Source organism: Pteropus medius, unplaced genomic scaffold (genome assembly GCF_902729225.1).
Source record: "Pteropus medius unplaced genomic scaffold, Ma_sr-lr_union100, whole genome shotgun sequence".
Taxonomy (NCBI): Eukaryota; Metazoa; Chordata; class Mammalia; order Chiroptera; family Pteropodidae; genus Pteropus; species Pteropus medius.
The window spans coordinates 5,199,583-5,220,220 of record NW_024347867.1 but is presented as its reverse complement, the minus strand read 5'-3'; the positions used below and the strand labels follow the sequence as shown (position 1 = coordinate 5,220,220).

Genomic DNA, 20,638 nt, shown 5'->3' with positions numbered 1-20,638 from the left:
AGGTTGGCAATTAAGCGCATATTCTCCCAGAATACGGTTCTTAAAATTAAGATGGCATTTCAAAGTAGCAAAAATTAGCTATTCAGATTTTTTGGGATTATGTGTAATTCTGGATATTTTATGTTTCCTGTTTACCAAAGGTTTGCCTTTTAAACATTTAAGCTGTGATTGTTTTAATCATTCCTCATGGAATTACAAAATGTGTATGTTCCTATTATCTTAAGCTAAACATAATTTAGTTTAAACAAAATTATACCAGTTTTGTTCTTCTTGATCAAATAGTTTCATTATGAATTAATAAATTGAACTATATCAATAATTGGATAGTGCTATAGAATATATGACATTTTTAGTCCAAAATACCATTTATTAATAAATAAAATAAAATGCCTCTTGACTACTGTTGGCTTTTTAATTATTATTATTTTTTTTAGTTTTATGATTCCTTTGAATAATTTCTACTTTCCTGACAGCTGTAATTTTTCACTTTTTGTCACTATACCTGCCTCTAGAAGTTCTTTTGGTCCTACTCCTAATTATATTTTTAAAATATTTTCATGAGTTTAAAATCTAGCTTGTTAGAAATGTGTGTGGAGCAAGAGTGACTCTCTGAATGAGAGGATCAGCTTGGATTGAGAAGTGTTTCCTATATATATTGATGCTTTCAAATCTTTTGTGCTTATTTCCTAATTCTCAATGATGTTCAGAGTAGTTGAGATGGAAGCGATGTTTGTTTCCTGGGTGAACAATACACGCTATTTTACTTTAACATAATTTTGTAGACTTTTATGTATCTGAATGTGAACTACTACACAAATGTTTGCTCTTCGGATTTCCTGAAGGAATTATATTAATTGCCTTCTTTTAATTTTTATTAACAATAAAAGGTCAAAATGAAATTTTAATTATTAAATAATGTGGAATAATAATATTTTTGATGAGATTCAACTGCAGCATTTGGTGTGAGAAAAATTGTTTTTTAAATAGTAAACATCAGAGCCAGTATGCATATTTTATATTTAAAAAATTGAGAATTTTTGAAAATCCAGGTAGCTTAATTTTACTCATTTATTGATACAATAAACATTTAATAATCATTTGCTAGTCATTAGATTTTTGACTAGGCATTGGTAATTCAAAAATAATAAGTCATTGTCCCCTACTCTCTGGAAAGACACAAACCTTCTAAAGAAACAGACATGAAAATAATATGGACAGAGAGTGGGACCTAATGAATATAAAAATAGGAATATACACTAGGCAGAGTAGTAGCATAAAAGAAAGAACTACTCCATTCTACTTGGGAGTATTAAAATGATTCATAAGGAAGAAGAAAGATTTATATCTCAAAATAAATCAAATACTCTGAAAATTTAAATACAGTGGCTCCAATATACAATATAGCCTGTATTTTGGACCATGCACTGAATACCAATTTATTATTTTAGCAAATACTTATTGAGTAGTTATTCATTATTAGGACTTGGTGTGTATGCTGGGACATGAAGGTGGGGCAGGGGTGGATTGGACCTGATTCCTGCCTCATAGAGCTTACAACTACTGAGAGAAGCAGTCAATGAAAGTGAACACATAAATAAATAGAGAGAAAGTATGAAGGAGACAATGGAGTCCTATTACAAATATTAATAGCAATCTCATTTGAGTAGTGGGGATTTCATGGAAGGCTTTTCTATGGAAATATAATTAGGCCATGTCTTCTAAGAGTTAGATGAAGAATGAGGGCAAGAGTGTTCCAGGCATAGAAAGCAGCATGTACCAGATCCCCTGAGGGGTGAAAAACTTTGTGTGCCAGTGAACTCAAAGCGGGCTGGAGTTTAGTTTGTCCACAAGGATCTGGTGCAGAAACACACACCTATCTGTGGAGATAGGCCCAGGCCTGCACATATAGGGCCCTGTGGTTTATAATAGGGAATTTCAATCTTATTCCAAGCCCAGTGGGAAACTGTTAAAGGATTTTGAGCAGGAGAATAGCATCATATAATTTATGTTTTGAAAAGATTACTCTGGTTTCAGGAACTTTGAAGAAAGCCAAAAATGGAAACGAGGAGACAAATTAGAAAACCCGTCCATTGGCTAGGACAGGAAGTGAAGGTAGCTTAGACCAGGGTGACAACGGTGGAAATGAAGAAAAGCAGAGATCTTTGAGATATGTCTGAGTACAAAATGACGTTCACCAGAAGCTAGTAGTCTGGACCTTTCCAATAAGTAATTTCATCTTCCTCTAAGGGCATTAGCGGCCTAATGGAGAGCTTCCGACATGCTAGTCAGGCTCTCTGGCTTTCAATCCCAGCTCTGAAACTTGCTAGCTGTCTGACCTTGGGCAAATCACTTAACCACTCTGTGTCTTCGTGCCCTTCAATGTAAAATGGGAATGATGATAATACTAAATAAGGATTTGTGAGGATTAAATGGTGAAATCCATTTGCAGCTTTAGAACATTAACTGACAGAAAGTAAGAACTATATGTTTGCTATCACTCTTTTACTCTGAAGAATATGTATAGCTAGGAATTTCGCCCAAATATTGCTAAGAGATTTTCTTTTGGCTCACAGGTGGTAATGGGGATAATCAGATCCTGAAATGAACAAATAGAATTTTCACTCTTTTAATATTTCATAATCCTTTCTGTTAATATACATATTTGCTTATATATATATTTATATATGCAGAAAATTTCCTTTTTTGGAAACCGCATTGAATGTGGATTTTTTTTTCCCTTAGGAACATGGATCAGGAGATTTTAATTTTGATCAAAGATTTGTCATCATTGATAACAATTTGGGCTAAAACATGCTAGATATATTAAACACAAATTATTACAACAAACCTTATTCATTATCTAAATATGTAAAAAGATTATGGATTATTTAGATAATTTTAAGGTTTTTAAACATTTAATAAACATTTACACATTTAATGAAAAGCCGCTCAGAGGAGTCGATCCAATGCTTTTTTTTCTCTGTAACACATGAGGCAAATTAAATGTTTGAAAAATCTTTTATTCATCTTCTTTTATTTACTCTTTATCTCCTGCTAAGAAAACAAAATTATCAAGGGTAGCCTAGAAGGAAACAAAAATTCTAATAATGGAGACTGCACTGTGCATGGAAGCTGAGAGGGGACAATCACACATCCTCCTTGCTGGTGATGTTAGATGTAGGGGGACAGATGCTGTGAATATGAACTGATTCCATCTCCTCGCCTCTCCAAGTGCATAAGACCTAATCCTTGGAAAAGTAATTATGGGGCAAAGGAAGAATATGTGCAACCTTTAGACAGATTAAAATATATGTACTGGACCAGGTTTGCAAAATTAGCAGAGTAGTTCATGATTATGTGCATGTAGAAGATACCTGTGAAATAGTTTCAGTTCATCAGGATCCCCTCAAAGCTGTTGACTCTGAAACAAGTGGAGCCAAATACTGATTTTTCAATTTAGCATAGTGGTTGCTTTCCTTTCAAGCATACAACAGAGTAATTTCTCTTTCAAGCACACACACACATCTCAATTATTGTTTCAGGATTATCCATCCTACACAGCCTTTGGCCAAAACCAGTATGCACAGTATTACTCAGCATCGACATATGGAGCGTATATGACATCAAATAACACAGCTGACGGCACATCGTCCTCAACATCAACCTATCAGTTGCAAGAATCTCTCCCAGGACTGACTAGCCAACCAGGTACAGATCTTCATCCAGGTGAAATATCTTTATATGTTTTACTGTGTCTAACAATATGGAGTTAATGGACATTGTAAAAATAAGGCTGAAAGCTTCCAAACAATTATGCTCATGTTTGGAAGCTTGTTTAATCTGTGCTAGTACCACTGTATTAAATGAGGTTCTTCTTCTGGCATTTCAGAAAATCCTTCTTTTAGACATGGGGCAGTCAGGAGATTTTAATCTTAAATGGCACGGGACATAAGAATATAAATAGATATAAAAAGGCCAGTGGACCTTTTGCCAGACTAATTATTTTCTGAAGATCTTGACAACATAGAAAAGTTGCAGTATTATCCTCTTTGGGTATAATGGATAATATTTCCTTTATGCATGAGAGATTGTGTAGTTCCTTTACCTGCATGAGTTATCAGAAGCTCCATCCAGTGAATGTTTCTTACAGTCTGAGGATTCGTAGGATCATTGATAGGTATTCTAATATCTTTGTCTGATCAGCACATATTTAAAATCCATTATTTTTTTCATTGAAGCTTATCTATATTCTTATTGGAATTGTATTCACTGACACATATTTAAAATTAAAATTAAAATCAAGTTTAGTAGAGATTCATTGTAATTTCAATCGAAATTCCAGCAGGACTTTTTGGAGGAATTATCAAGATGATTCTAAAATTACAAGGAAAGGCAAAGGAACTAGAATAGACAAAATAATTTGAAAAATAAGAACAAAGTTTGAGGACTCACATTGCCTGATTTTAAAACATATTATAAAATATGGTAATCAACAATATGGTATTGGCAAAAGGACAGATACTTAGAGCAATGGAATAGAACTGAGTCTAGAAAGATACCCAAAAACATATACTGGAAAATAGATTTTGAAAAAGGTACAAAGTGAATTGGAGAATTTTTTTTTTTTTAAATGGTGCTAGAAAAATTGGACATGTATCTACCAAACAGCAACAACAACAAAACAAACACCAGAATCTGGACTCATAACTCATATCAAATGCATGTGAAAACCAAAACTGTAAAACTTCTGGAAGACATGGAGCAAATCTTTGTGGCTATAAGTTATAAAAAGAGTTTGCAGATATGGTAGATAATTTTCAGTTCTTAGCATACTTTCTGTTGAATTTAAAGAAGAAATTATTTCTTCTTGTAACTATATTATTCTCTCAACCAAAATCCTAACATTACACATGTCTGAATTTTTGAGGAATTCTATGACCTCAAAATTTTAGTTAAGGTAGCTTTAAGTTTGATTTTGCCTTTTCAGATCTGGCATGTAGCCAAAAAGTAAACAAGTTTATAAGTGTGAGATTTTTCTCTATTATTGAAGAAATCTGCAGTATTTAGTTTAAGGGTATAAAAATTATTTCTCACTAACCAGCTCTCCATTTTGGAATTAAAACAGAGACTTAATTAAATCCACAATTTTTCATAAATCATTCATTGTTGACTTCTCCCATTTTCAAAATAGAAACATACTTCATGTTCTATAAGAGAGCTGATTGTTCTGATTTAGAGATAAACCCTAATGAAATAAAGTTGGATCTAAATATCTAAAACATAGAAGTTACAGTTATTCATTACTGTACTGATTAAAGGATAATTATTTAATCATGTGCAGTGTTGGCCCAAGAAAAAGCATAAGGTGATTGGTAATGACTGAAATTATTTGGAAATTGCAAATAGCATTCACTTATTACTTTACCTTATTAGGTAGTTTGACAGTGTATTTAAAGAAACATTACCATGCTGATTAAGAACAGATATTTTAGTTCATTATCTTTATAAAGCTCTCTCTTTGCTTTTAACATAAAGATTATATTAGGTATATTATATTTTTGATTTGCATTCAGAAAGTTCGATGACTGATTAGCACATTAAGATTAGAGATATTTTTATAGCTCCCTGTCTTAAAATATTTTAAACATCTTTAAATTTTTATATAATTGGTGATTTGTAACACTATTATCCTTTACTCTGAGACCTTGGCAAACATTACAATGCATTAACTAATTAAACTTTACAAGTGCTTCAGAAAAGTAAAGGATATAGTAAGATCACTTCACTCTTTGAAAAGAAGCCAGTTTCTGAGGCAGAACTCAGTAGACTTTCCATAGCTTCATGGCATTTCACTTAAGGACAGGAAGAAAAGCCAAGTGCTAATTCATTTAATTAAAGCTGACAAGAGGATTTAGGTAGAAAGAACTGAGCGCATTTAACTTCTCTGCCAATATGCATTTTCCCTACTTGCAGCATTAATGTTCCCTAGTGTAAATTACCTGAGTGAAATTTGGCAGAGGCACTGAATTGACAACTTTCTCCTTAAAAAAAAAAAAGTGTCAACTAATGTTTAATGACCAAATGAGCTCAAGTTCCTGGTTTTACCCTTTATCGGAAAAAAGGATAGCACCTTCAAAAGTTATAGAGGTCAGTACAATTCCACATGGGTGGTTGCTTTAGGAGCTCAGATACAGCCCTGATTTCTTCAGGACCTGCTCCTTTACTATGAAATTCTTTCAATGAATTTCTTGGCCCTTATTCTCACAAACTGTATAGAGTCTATATAACTCTTTTGATTAGTAGAAACAGATGTAGATTTGACCTCTTTGTAACCTGGAGGGTCTGTTGCTATTTAGAGGAGGAAGTATAGCCTAGTGGTTAAAGCAGGAATTCTGTAATCATACCATTTCACATGCAAGCTTTTTCATCTTGGTAAATTAAGTGCCACATGTCTCCAGCTTTGCCATTATTAAAAGAGGATAATGAAGGACTAAATTCACTGAGTCAAAGTGAGGTATATGTATATGTGTATGTATGTGTGTGTGTATATAAATATGTGTGTGTGTATACATATATATAATGTAAAGAATGTTCACAATAAAGAGTGCTGACAAATCAATAATAAAAAGATAACCTAGTTTTTAAAGGTCAACAGTTATATCATAAAAATAAGATACCAGATGGGACATAGACATAGAAAAATATGTTCTACATTATTACTCATCAAGAAAATATTAATTAAATCTACAATGAGTTACTGACATATCCCCACAATAGTTAATATAAAAAAGACTAGCAGTATCAAGTATTGGCAAGGATGTGCAGCAACTGGAATTCTCACTGCTAGTAGGAGAGTGAATTAATACAACCACTTTGGAAAAAGGTGGTAATTGTCTACTAAACATGAACATATGCCGTCCCTCTGACCCAGCAGTATATACCTTAGAGAAATGGGAGCTTGTGTCTATGAAGAGAAAAACAGGAATGTTTATAGCAGCTTTATTCATAAATTGCCTAAAATTATGAATAACCCAAATGTCCATCAACAGAATGGATAAATAAAGCATAGTATACATATATAATGAAGTTCTAGACACATTAAGGTAAGAAAAGACAACTGTTCCAGGCTACAGTGTGAGTCAGTCACACAGACATAACGAGCAATGAATAAAGCCAAACACATATTTCAATAAACATTTTTGAAAAGAAGACAGTATGTGACACATACTAAGGGTTTAATAAATGTGGAGCTACTCTTCTTAGTTCTTTTAAAAGGCTATGGCTTTAAAATTCTTCTGTCCATATTTTGTCCAAATTCTTAGAGCCCTTTTAAGATCTTTTAGTAATTTAGAAAGAATCAGTAGTATCAAGTCCTACTTTTATTGAAATCCAGACACTTTCTACAACTTCTTTACCCTTCTTCCTCCTGCTCTTTTCACCTCTTTGCTGTGATAGATATTGGCTCCCAGCTCATTTGAATGGCTGAGTTAATCCTGCCAAACTCCTTCTTTATGGATTCAGTCAACAGTCAGCCACCTATAACATTGCAGTGACTTTGGGATTTAGTAAGATTTTGTCCTTTTGGCTCTCGGAGTTTCAAGAACAAAGCTGCCTTATGATAGTTAACACCTACAAATTTTTCTGTAATGAATAGGAAGACAGATTGTATGTAATGTCATCCAAAAAAAAATTTTATAAGCATATTTAATAAGTGATGGTTAATTTGAATCAGCATTTCATTTGAAGGAGAACTTTTGATTTGCAAGACACAGTAATCTTAGGAAAATTCTATTTAAAAAAATAACTAAAAATAGAAAAATTTTTGTGTGATATTTTTTAAAAGTTGGTGTGTTTAAATACCTAAAGCCTAGTTAATGCCTATACAAGTAAGCTGCAACATGATTTACTATAAGATAGGCCTATATTAAACATCATAACTAAAGAACTTTTTATTATGCTGTCTACTCTCACATAGTTAATAGCAGAGACCCATGCAATGAACTGTGCTAGTAGTGTTTTAAGAGCAAATAATATTTAGAGCACAGACCTTTTTTTTTGATGCTGTCCTGACATGCACAGTGTTTCCCAAAGAAAATGTTATAGCCATTATAAATTATTAGAGGTTAGCTATGTAAAATTTACTATTTATTTAGAATGTATCAGAAGAAACATTACCTAAGTATCTAATTTGTTCAGATTTGATTATTTCAGTTAATAACTGCTCAGTTGTCCTTATAATTATTTTATTTTAGTTTTATGATAAAGCATGATAGCCATAACATCTTTATGTTTAAAAATCTCATAATTTAAATTTAATATAGTTTGCCACTGGATTCTCATAGAAGTTTTTACTTTATCCATATGATTTAAATGAAATTAAATATAAATCAGATTTATCTCGATAATTCAAAAAGGTAGCTGCTATTACCCATTCTTTAATATACAAAAAAAGAAAAGAGAAAACTGAGATTCAGAGAGATTGAGTAAAATGCTTGCAGTCATTTGGTAAGTCTGACTCTTCTCACTCGTGGGGTTTTAGTGCACCTCACTGTTGCCCTTGTTTATCTTAACACCACCCCCCACAAAAAGGCCATTGCTCAGTACTCCCTATCTCATGAGATGTGAGATGCTTTGCCACTAGCTTCAGACATGTCAGACTTTCAGGTATCTGTGGGACATGTAGAAATTAATTAGGTACAAAATCTGAAACTTAGATGTGTCCTGGGGGAGGTATAGATTAATGTATGAGTTATCACATAGAGAGTGGTTAACCTACGAGAGGGTTAGATCACCCAGATGATACAGTGCGAAGACAGTTATAAAAGGATGCAACTTTTTTTTTTTTTAGGCAAGGCAACCCTTGTTTGACCTCACGAATTGCAAGGACCTTGTCAGCTTACAATCCTTTATTTTTTTATTTTATTTAATTTTTACACCTACAGCACCTGGTCTTCCTAGGTGGTCTCCCATCCAAGTACTAACCAGGCCTGACCCTGCTTAGCTTCCGAGATCAGACGGGATTGGACTTGTTTGGGGTAGCATGGCCATAGACAAAAAAAAATGGAACTTTTCAATACGAGCACTTAAGGAATGGGAGAAGAAAAAGGAGATCATGTCTCCTAGACAGAGAAGGACTGGTGACAGAGATTCTAGAACTAGGAGAGTGCAGTGTATCAGCTGCCAGATATGGTTCTGAGGAGGTACCGTTCAAGAGGATCAAACACAGTAAGGAGATCCAGGAAGATAAGAGCCGAGTCTGTCTATTGCATTTACAATTAGGTGGTTACTGGAGACTTTGGGTAAGAGGAGTTTTAGAGTTTTGGTAAACCGAAGCTGGATTATGACAAATGGATGTCAGGAAGTGGAGACAGATGTGACGTCCAGTACTGTAGCTGCTGGCCACATGTGACTATTGAGCACTTGTAATGTGGCTAGTGCAGATGGAGGTCTGTTTTAAGTGTAAACTATACACAAGACTTAGTATACAAAAGAGATTATGTAAAACGTCACTGATAATTTTATACTGATCTTTTTATATTGATTGCATGCTGAAATGATAATATTTTGGATAAATTAGGTCAATTAGCATCTGTGAATAAAATTATTTTCACATGTTTCTTTTTTACTTTTTTTTTAATGAGTCTTCCAGAAATTTTTAAATTTATGTGTGGCTACATTTGTAGCTCGTGTTATATTTCTGTTGGACAGCACTAGTATGCAGTATTTTTTTAAGAAATGTCATGTAAAAAGAGAGATAGCAAGCAGTTAGCTTCTAGACAGAAGTGCAAGGTCAAAGGGAAGGACTTTTAAACTTATCTGTGACCTCCAGAAAAGGAAGAGGTTGGAGGGAAGATGAGAGAGGGTTTGACTAATGGAGGGATATTCCCTAAGAGGTGAGGATGGGGAGTCGAGTTTGCAGATGGAGGCGTGGGATTGATCCAGAAGACATTTTATCCTCTGAACTCTGAAGTAAGGAGGTGAGAACAGATCTAAATTTAGATAAATATGTAGATGGGAGTAGAAACAGGAAGTTGAAGGCATATGGAGTATAAAAGACATTCAGGTTTAATAGATCACAGAGATTAAAACTAAGAAGGATTTGTGTGACCTACAAAATTTTTTTTGTATTTGGGATTATAAATCTTTTTTTTTTTTTGTCATAGGAGCTTTCTGTTGTATAGGAATTTGTTAAGGTAATTGATAATGAAGATTCATACCTGATCTAAAAATGAAGTGCTGTTCTTGACATAATTTATGTTATTTACAGGAGAGTTTGACACTGTGCAGAGTCCCTCCACACCCATCAAAGATCTCGATGAGAGAACATGTAGGAGTTCTGGGTCAAAGTCCCGGGGAAGAGGTCGGAAAAATAATCCCTCCCCGCCTCCCGACAGTGACCTGGAGGTATGCTGACTCATCCTCAAAGAGCGTAATATGATCTTTTATTTTTATTGAATACATATTCTGTACTTACAGTACTATAAAGTTTCAAACTTAAAATATATGTATATGTCTTGAAATGAGTGGATCTACTTTGTAGTAGGCATTTCGCAGCTGCAAAGTTAGAGATTTCCTCTATGATAATGGCCAAATTAAAGACAATAACAACTTAAAAATGATAACGCTTTATAAATTCTAGGCCTGAGATAATTGCATCCTTTGGTTCAAATTGACACAAACAGAAATTTAAAAAATAAAGCCATTATTCATGGGATAATTTTCTATGCCACACTCCATTTGGTAGTTCTAAAGTAATGAAAGATGTTTATTTGGGTCAGTTAATTTAAAAATGTAAAAATCTGTATGGAAAGGAAAAGTTGTCTTCTGAAAAATAGGAAAAATTCCAATCATTTAATACATGTTAAAATTTTTATATTTGTAAATTCTGTAAATGTTTCCATGTGCTATTTGCGGGGGTCAGGGGAGGGGGGTAGTTTGAAAGCTCTTTTGAGATTTATCCATACTAAGCAGGTTGATTCTTATTATGAAGCATCAGGAAAAACTATTTTTAACCATAATATATTACTTCTTAAACAACTGCATACTTCAATTAAGTAAAAACATTAAATTTCCAGATTGAATAAAGTCAAGTAACGGTCATTAGGCCTCTTTCTAAGAGATTATTTCCAACAGCAGCATATTCAAATGCCTTCAAGGACCTGGAGTGATAACAAATTTGTGAACTGGGTTAGGGAGCCAGGAGATCGTGGGGAGCAGGGAGCACTGGCCCAGTCAAAAGTGGTCTGCCCATCACTGCCATTGTCGACTACCAGTACCACAGCTTCTAGTTTCTCTGCTGCAGTCAGAACCCTGACTTTTGTTTGAAATCTCCTAATCTTGAAAAGCTGGTCAATAATTTGAAATCTTTCAAAATACTGTGCAGGCCGAACAACCCATCTGATGGCCTAAGCTGACCCAAGGGTCTATCCGCACTTTGCAATTTCTATTTAGGCATTGCTTATTGATTCTTTTAAATATATTTTTAATTAATTTTTTGCATGAATTGCAAAATTTCATGAATCCTTGAGGCGTAAAACTTTAAAAGAGAGTTTAAGCTCACTTGTATCATAAAGTCCAAATATGTCCTTTTTGAGTATTAACAGCGAGTAAATGTTTGGATGAATTCATTCAAATTAAGACATCTGATTTTTAAGCTTGTTACTTGTATCACTCTCTCCACAGGTTTTACAGAGTTTAGTTCTGGCAAATTTGGGGAAGAATTAATGGAGCAGCATAGTTTTCTTTACAATGGTATTAAGATTATATCCAATAACTAAGTGAGATGTTTTCTACTTATAAAGAGATATCCGCTTCCTTAGAACTTGATAATTCTTTGATATTTATCTCTTTCCTCAGCGTGTGTTTGTCTGGGACTTGGACGAAACCATCATTGTTTTTCACTCACTGCTCACAGGTTCTTATGCCCAGAAGTACGGCAAGGTAAGGAATCAAGAAATTTTACCCCAAGAAATCATGTTAGAATTTGATTTTGTTCAAAAATCAAAAGCCATTTAAAAATACATTTAAGTGTTTTTGTTGTAGTCTTGTCAAATCTGCTCTTAATTATTTCTTTCCAGTGGCCCATCGTTTTTTAATGTGAACTGGAATTTTACAAAACTAATTAGAAATTGGATTTCTTTTTCCTTCTTCATGAATTTGAGTTTTCCACATCGAAACCAAGCTTATTATTCTGACATAATTATTTTAGAAAAACAATTTGTGAATTGAAATGGACTTTAAACATCATAAAATTATATATTATCCTCTAATAAGGGAACTTTAAGAAATCGTTTGAATTAATTTGTTGTACCAAATGTTGCTATAGAATACCATTTGAAATAAGGAAGTAATCTTTTATCTGTTAGATCTTTGGATTTATGAATAGAAGTGTTTTTGTAACTTAAGTAAGCACATGAATAGCACCGCCCCCCCCCCCGCCACACACACACACACACAAATTCGGAGACAAAATGGTCTCATTACTCCTTTTCTCTTTTGCCACTGTTTTCACAGTGAGTTAGCTTCTTTTAACCATGCTACGAAATATCTGTATGAGTGCTATTTCAAAGACTGATGCAATTGCAACAGGCTTTTTAGCTGGAAACACAGTTGTTTAGGTCATTTCTGTTAAAGTCTTTGACTCTGTAGGACTCATAATCTAACCAGTGTCAATTCAAAACATGGTAGCCTGCCTTCAATTCCTGGATTCAAAATTGTATCTAACTTTGATTCCTTTCCATGTCACACGTACAGAAGTGTCTCCCTGTGTCATATAATTTAAATAGGGTCTTATATCAGCTCAACATGCAGTTTTTAGAAATTTTGTTAAGCTTTTCTTCCAGACTAGTAGTGATGAATTGCATTCATGTATTTCCTCCTAAATCACACTCTTGGTGAATTCTCATTGCATTTGATTTTTAGTATAGGTAATGAATGTTGCTAAACAGATATGAAAAGTAACAATTTTGTTCAATGACCATTTAGAAGTCTTAGTCTCTGTCGCATTCATCATCATCTAAAATAGTGGTCTTCAAAGCAGAATGTATGCAAAATGCTCCACTGAGATAAGGAAAGAAAATATTAATGTGTGCCTATACAGATACACAAACACACACTTGTATCTTGTAGTTTCTATTGTCTGTTTCATAGCTCACATACTTTACAAATACATGCATATGATTATAATTTAAAGAACATGTATACGATTCATAAGTAAATTAACTATGTAGAAATTTTTGGTGTGCATGCCAAAATTCTATTACTGATAGAGTATGCAATCTAAAAAGTTTCCAGACCATAACCTAAAGCATTTCTTCTGGAATAATTTTGGTTTGTGAGGAATACACAGCAAATCCTGTTGAACTGATTACAATATTTCTGTGCAGCTAAGTTTCATATTAGATAAATGTTTAAAATAAACAATCTAACTTGAACACATGAATCTAAATAAAGTTTCCTTCAAAATAGTCACCATTAGAAGCTCTATCTAAATATCTGTGTTACTTCCATTATGCCAAATCAGTGGTGGAACTAATCTTTTGGAATTACCTTTAGATTTATAAAATGTTTACTAACTTCAACCTTTCATCCTTTTGTGGTAATTTTGATTTTTAGAAATAGTGAGATCATCTGAATCCAAGGCAATGATGAATAAGAAGTATGTGTGGTCAAAATATCACTTTTTTTTTTTTTTTGTCAAAAATACCATAAAGTTGCTTTTTCATCCCAGAACTGAGCATGGCCTTCCATTTGGGATAAGAAGGAAAGCTAAAAAAAGAAGACAAGGAGGGGTAGCAAACCATAAAAAAACATCTTTAAATAATGCAGCTGCTTCCTTGGATGACTCAAGTAATTTCAAAAGCAAAATTCTCACACTTCCTGGTGGTGCGTCACCGAAATAAACCTGCCACCTCCCCGTGCGGCAGCTGGATATGCAGCATTTATTCCACGCACAAGATCCATTATTTTAAAGTATTGTCGCAAAGCTTTGTTTGAATACAAAACAGAAACATTTTCTATGCTCAGATGCTTGAAACAGCAGAGCTTACTGAAAGGGTAGGGAAGAAGGAAACTAATGTTTATTTAATGCGCGCAATGTGCCACACAATAAACATCACAATTTTAAGGGGTAGTTTTTTCTCCTCAACCTGTAGACAAGGAAACATACTCAGAGAGGGAATAAAATGGGTGCAAAGTCACACAGCTAGTCGGTGGCAGAGACGAGTCCTGGGTCCCTGGAGTTTTTACCTCAAAGCCCTCATCATTTCTGCTACAGCACATCACACAGTATAACTAATTTACCATGAATACGATATATAAGTGACTTTTCCTAAAAGTAAGGATAGAAAGTGAGGTACTGTGTAGGCTGTTATGGGAATTCTCCTTTAAGTTGGAATAATTCTAATTCTCTTCTCTCACACAATTGGGATTTTTTCCATCAACAGGTAAATCTTAAATGTTTAGTGAACTAAAGTTGGCAGACAGATATCATCAGTACCTCATCAGTGCAACACAGGAAAAGAATCAGGGGCACTATTGGAAGGTATGGGGAAGATAAACTTATATTTATAGTACACCTCCTGTGTGGCGGAGCCTGTGTTTGGCATTTCACAAGCATTAGGGCTGGTGGTTAAGGACAAGAACCTTTGAATCAGGGAAATCTAACTATGAAAACCCAGTGCTCATGTGTATATCTTTTTGACATGGGGCAAATCATTTAATCCCTCAGTCTCAATTTCTGTAAACTGGGAACAATATTATCTATACTGCATAAGAATTAAAGAGAGAACATGTTTAGCTGGCTTAGCAGAACACTTGGTATGAATTAGCACTCAAAACAATTGTAACTTGTTAATCACTTTCACAAATGTTATCCTACTTAATTCTCATAATTACTCTGCTGTAGTTTATGATGATCTAAATTCTATGGATGAGGAAACCCAGATTATAAGGGTTTAAGAAACTTGACCAAGGTCACAAAATAGTAAACTGGTACACACATTAGAAATCAGTTCAGTCTCAATAACGAGTCCTTGTCCTTTATACTATTCTGGGCTACTCGAAGGGAGCCTGTTGGAATTGTTGATGAAAGAAACGTCGAAACCTATAGAACATTTTTGTAAGAGTTAATTCGAGCCAAACTGATGACATGTGCTGGGGAGCAAGATTTCAAATACTATGGAGAATAACAGTTTGCAGTTTCTTTTATGCATCTGAGGTTAAGGAGGTAATGTGAGGAAGATTATGTGAAGGTGACAGCAAGGAGAGAGTTGGATTACAGGATAGTTAAGATTGTGTGCTCTCTGGAGAGTGGTCTGATTTAGAATAAGGTCTGAAAGAGGTGTCTCAAAGGTGTATAAATGTAGATGCACAGAAAGATGGACAGAGTTTGTTTAAGGCAAAGATAAGCTTTTTAGTAACAAAGTTATGTGCCTGGGACCTGACTACCCACGATGGCTTGCCCAGTTAGGAATTTATGATCTGATCACCTGTGAGGTTACTTTCCATAGAACCTCTTTTTTCATCTACAGACTTGCCCATGTTGAATATTGTTTTACTCGGGGCAATTTAAGAAAAAGTGAAAACATTTTTAGGCTCATTTTTTAAAAATTAAAATGAAAATACCCTTAGTGAATTCCATGAAAAAGAACTTAGATGACCTCATGAAAGAAGTCCTGTTCCTGAATGATCCTTAGGCTCATTTAACTTCTGAGCCTATTTCTTCATCTGAAGATGGTTATGGTCCATTTCCTTCCTGGGCTTACTGGGCAGGTTAAATGAGATAACGTGAATATATAAAAGTAGCACACAGCTCTGAAAATTATCATCCACATCCCAGGCTGGAGAATTCTAAGTAAAAATATACATTATTTCCCCAAAATGAGAAATGGCTAAAGACAGATACTTCCCAAGATGCAGATACGGCACACAAAGTGGTACTGTAGAGCCCTGAAATATAATGAGCTGCTAAGGGAAAATATAAGCACCGGAGATGTAAAATCATATCTTTCCATGGCCATACCTACCTGTCTCTTGCTCTTCCCTGCCCCCCATAAATAAAATAATAATAAGTACCATTTTTGAGCTCTTGCCATGTTCCTGGTGCCCTGTTAAATGCATTATCTCCAGTGTGATTGATTCTTTGTCGCACAGCTTGTAAATGGCACGGCCAACCAGAACTCACATCTCTTTGACATGCTTTTAACTTCTACACTCTTTTTGTCTCAAGTTTTTCCCCCACCATATATAAAATAAAATTTGTGGAACGTAATAATTCAAGAAGGCCATTTTACTCACAAATTTCCCTGTGTAATGAACTTTTGTATTTTAATTAAAAAAAAAAAAAAACTTTTGGAAAATCCTACTTCCATTTATAAATGAATAATTTCGTAAGTTTTCCAAGATCTGTCTAATATGTTACCACTTTTTGACTCTGATCAGTTGTCGACACAACATGCTCTTTTCCCAAGCAGAACTATTCTTGGATATTTACCATTGATGGCAAATGAGGGATGTCAGTATTTGAGCTCTGCAGCCCATGAAGCTGATGATGGGCTTTGCAGCTGAGCACCAGTTGGCATGTTGAGTTTTCAGCACTGAAACCTCTAAAAGAGGAGTTTGTAAATTTGCCAGGACATAGACCAGAAATCATCCATCATCTGTTAGAGTTTCCGAAGATTATTTCTATTTCCTGATTAATTGTATATATTATTTTACCTGATGAGTTACAATAATTCCTCTTTGGATGAGAAAAGGGTGAAGGGAGCTAAATCAATTATGCCTTAGGGATTTGATTTATTTTGCAGCATTAATGTGTCAAGTGCTATGAAGCCATGATTCTCTAAAGTTATTCCACAATAAGGATGCAAAGGAAATAGCCCAAGTCAGGGAAAAGACGGAAGGAAAAGTGAACAGTTGCCTTATACTGTGAAATTAAAATTCAAGCTCCCAAAACTATGTACTCATTTTAGACAACATCTAATATGAGAGCAGTGCTGGGGAAACAATACATTTCCCAAGATAAATCAATTGGTTACTTTTATATTAAACAATCTATACACAGTTATATAGAAAAACTTCTGAAATAGTATCAGCTAGATTTTAAATTCTAGGATAGTCATAAGGATAAGTACCGACTTAAGTGTATGTCAACTAAGGAAAAGCAACATGATTTAATAGGGAGTGATTACAATTAATCGAGTGTTGGAGCCATAGATTTGAGGCCACCCGAATGGCAGCGTGCAGTTATCTCCCCTCTGAGCACAATGGTTAGAGCATTCTGTTTTAGAGGGAGAATGGTCCTGAGTTCAAATTCATGCCTCGCTTCCTACTATGCATGTGCCCTTGGATAGTTTATTTAGTCTTTGTATCAATTACCTTTTATAGAAAATGTGGAAAATAATACGATTAATAACTTGATTAGGAGGGTTAAATGAGTTAATGCATTAAAACTCAGCACGTTGCCTACCACAGAGTAAATGTTTAATAAGTGTAACCTGTTTTAGTTGGTTTCAAGGGAATTTAAATATTGGGAAACTGAATTTTCAGGAAATGATATTTTCTAAAGAAAAATGCATCTGTTTTTATCTGTTATCTCATAATGTGAAATACTCAGCTCAAGGTTGCAGAGAAGTGCAGAGTGACTAGAGAGTGGTTGTGATATATATAAAGTAATGAATACAGAATTTACAGGCCTCAAAAAATTTTACAGCGTATTTCAAGGTTGTACATAGTGTCTGTGTTTCCATGCACCTGCGTATATGCAAATATTATGTACTTCAATATAGTACATATATACATAAAAGTAAAGCCAAATCTAAGACAGTGACATATCTCAAGCTCTATCTTAGGGAGTTTGCGAGGTGGTGCTACCTACTGACTCCTCTTTCAAAGCTCTCCTTTACTCTTTCACTGAGTATATGTTTATTTTAGAGAAATTGTTTTCTCTATTGGATATAATGGCTCCAGGTGATATCATAAATGGCCAAATATTTTACTTTAATAACCTCACCAAGTTATTGCTGGGCATGCATTAGAAAGGGAAAGGATATTGAAGGGGCATCACACTTATTAACTTAAAACTAATACACCCGAAAGATAAATGGTAAATTAGTTTCTTAAAAGCACAAACTCCTAGAATGCTTTTCTATAAGCTCCCCTGAAGTTTCAGTCCTAGTTTATGATCTCGGTTTATGATCAATCTCACATCTTTGTGAGGTGAGGGAAGGCAGCCAACTTCCCTTAAATTTTCTTAAATCATCATCAAGTCTCCTTTTTCTAAATTAGTGTCTCGCCTATCTTTTCTACGGCCTTCTTCTAAAGTACCACTCCCCTTTGTTCATGACGTTGCCTCAGTTGGGTGTGTTCATTTGCTGGCTCTGCCATAGCTCTCCTCTCAGCCCTATGCTTTCTAGCTCATCCTTCCACGGCCATTCTCACTAACTTGACTCTTTCCATTCCATCTGGCTGCTATATTATACTATTTGTATTGTATAGTATAAAAATGGTATTATTTTTATATTTAAAAGTATTTATGACATATGATGGGCTAGAAAGGCTAAAAATAATAAAAATTAAATAAATCCCATCAATCCGAAGGCTCCTCAATAGCAATAATATAGCAACTATAATTATAGTGTATTACTACTGCTATAATTCCCCCTGACGTATATTTATTCTTTTATTAGTTTGATAAATTTGGGTGAGCTTTATTCAGTGGATTTTCTTCTGATTCAAACAGTAGAAGTGGTAGTGCTAAGTTGTGTGATGCCTCTTTCATGGTTTCTGGTTACTTAATATGAACTCCTGTTTGATTGCAAATATGTTACTTACACGAACACTTGGATTTTGAACAAATCCTTTTTTTTTAAATTGTATTTTATTATCAGTTTCAAGTATACACTACATTGGTTAGACATTTATATAGTTTATAAAACCATCCCCCTGATTGCTTTCTTACCTCTGGCTCTGTACTTAGCCACTACATTAATGCTAACTGCATTCTCTATGCCGTGCTCCCCATCCCCATGACCATCTGTCAATTGATAATTTTGAATAGATCCTTTTAATCTAGAGCAAGAATTACCTAGTTTTTCACCTTTACCAGCTCCCCAGCAGGTAGTTGGCTACATGACTAAGAAAAGAGTCACCATGGGTCATTTGATCCCTGAAGTTAAATCTACAGGTGGTTCTTATGGAGGTGAAGGTGGGGTAATGAATGCTTACTCATAACTTTAAGCTATTTCTAGAGAAGCCTAGTTTCCAAGAAATTATATTGAGCCACCATTCTACTCAGTGATCAGACTAACTCAAGTCTTCGAGTCGTTGGTAGTGCCCCAGAGAGTTAACACCTGGGAAACCAGAAGGTCATACCCGCCAGTCTTCCCTCACTGTCCCAGACCTTCATGGGAGCTCTCAGACCAGTGCATTTAAAAATATTAACATGCATACGAATCACCTGGCGATCTTGTTAAACTACAGATTCTGCCTCAGTAGGTCTGGGGTAGAGTCTGCAATTCCGCCTTTCTCACAAGCTCCCAGCTGATGCAAGTGCTGCTGGTCTTTGAACCGCGCTTTGAGTAGCGAGGTCTTAATCTGCCGATTCACTGTCTTGTTTGTACATTAGACTCTCTGGTGAGCTTTGAAATTACTTATGCATGGCTCCCACTTTAGAGGATCTGATTTAATTGGTGTTGTCTGGACAGCAGGAATTTTCAAAACTCCCTAGGTGTTTCTTATGTGTGGTCAAGTGTGAGAGCTTCTGCCTTAGAAGTCATCGTTCCAGCCCTGGATATCACTATAACCTTACTTTTTCATAAAGCGTCACTATCTTTGTCCCTCTTTTTCTTCATCAGACTCATATTGTAAAAAAACCACTCAACATTCTACCTGTACAACAGTTGTGTGGCCACACATCTCATATGGGTCCCAGGACTCCCAGGTTAATTAACGCTTCCACCAGACTATTTCAAACTTTCTCTCCCCTCAAACCTCCAAAGCCCCCTCTCAATTCTACACAAAATTCTTCCTCCATCACTTAAGGAAAAAAAAAACTGGAAGCATGACTTCATCTTCACACCATAACCATTCTCTGCCTCTCTTTTGCACCTCGCTCATGGCCTGGATCCAGGCCCTCATTTACCCAAGAAATCTACTCCTGAAATGACCTCTTTCACTCTTCAGTCCCCAGTCTCCCACTCTCCTGGATTATGCCCATAGCTGTTTTCTATGCTAAATAGTCTCACCACCAGCCTGCCAGTCAAACCACTGAGTCTGAGGAATGACCTTCTTTCCATATTCAAGATTCGTGTTGCTGGGGCTTCTCATTTGCATCTGACCCAGTTGAGCGCTCCCTCTTTTTAAAAATACTTCACTTCCCTGACCTGGGTCACTCTGCCTCACACTGTTGCACACCCAACTAGACTCATTTTCACCTCTGCATACGTCCTCTGCCACCACTGATATCTGTGCATGACTAGTTTCCTCACCTTTTTCAGGTCTCCTTATCCTCAGCTGTCACCTCCTGAGAAAGACCTTCCCTGTGCTTCTTTAAATGCGCCATCACTACTCAATACCTGTAGCCTTCTCTATCTGCTGACTCTGTTTTTTTTACTACCTGAAATATAATATCTTTGCTTGT

At 35.1% G+C, this 20,638-nt stretch overlaps 1 protein-coding gene and 1 pseudogene across 4 annotated transcripts in view; one reads left to right on the top strand and one right to left on the bottom strand.

Annotated features, from left to right (window-relative positions):
* The window catches only part of EYA4 (EYA transcriptional coactivator and phosphatase 4), a 124,597-nt gene that overhangs the window by 81,243 nt on the left and 22,716 nt on the right, over window positions 1-20,638 (top strand). For 2 of the 4 annotated variants that reach the window (XM_039879039.1, XM_039879038.1), the window contains 3 exons: window positions 3,543-3,708; window positions 10,268-10,404; window positions 11,857-11,940. In XM_039879039.1, the coding sequence (XP_039734973.1) occupies window positions 3,543-3,708; window positions 10,268-10,404; window positions 11,857-11,940 (387 nt within the window). Of the gene's footprint in view, window positions 1-3,542; window positions 3,727-10,267; window positions 10,405-11,856; window positions 11,941-20,638 lie in introns of all 4 variants that reach the window. The other 2 variants (XM_039879036.1, XM_039879037.1) reach the window with 1 other exon arrangement.
* On the bottom strand, window positions 8,934-9,052 carry LOC120615864 (uncharacterized; annotated as a pseudogene).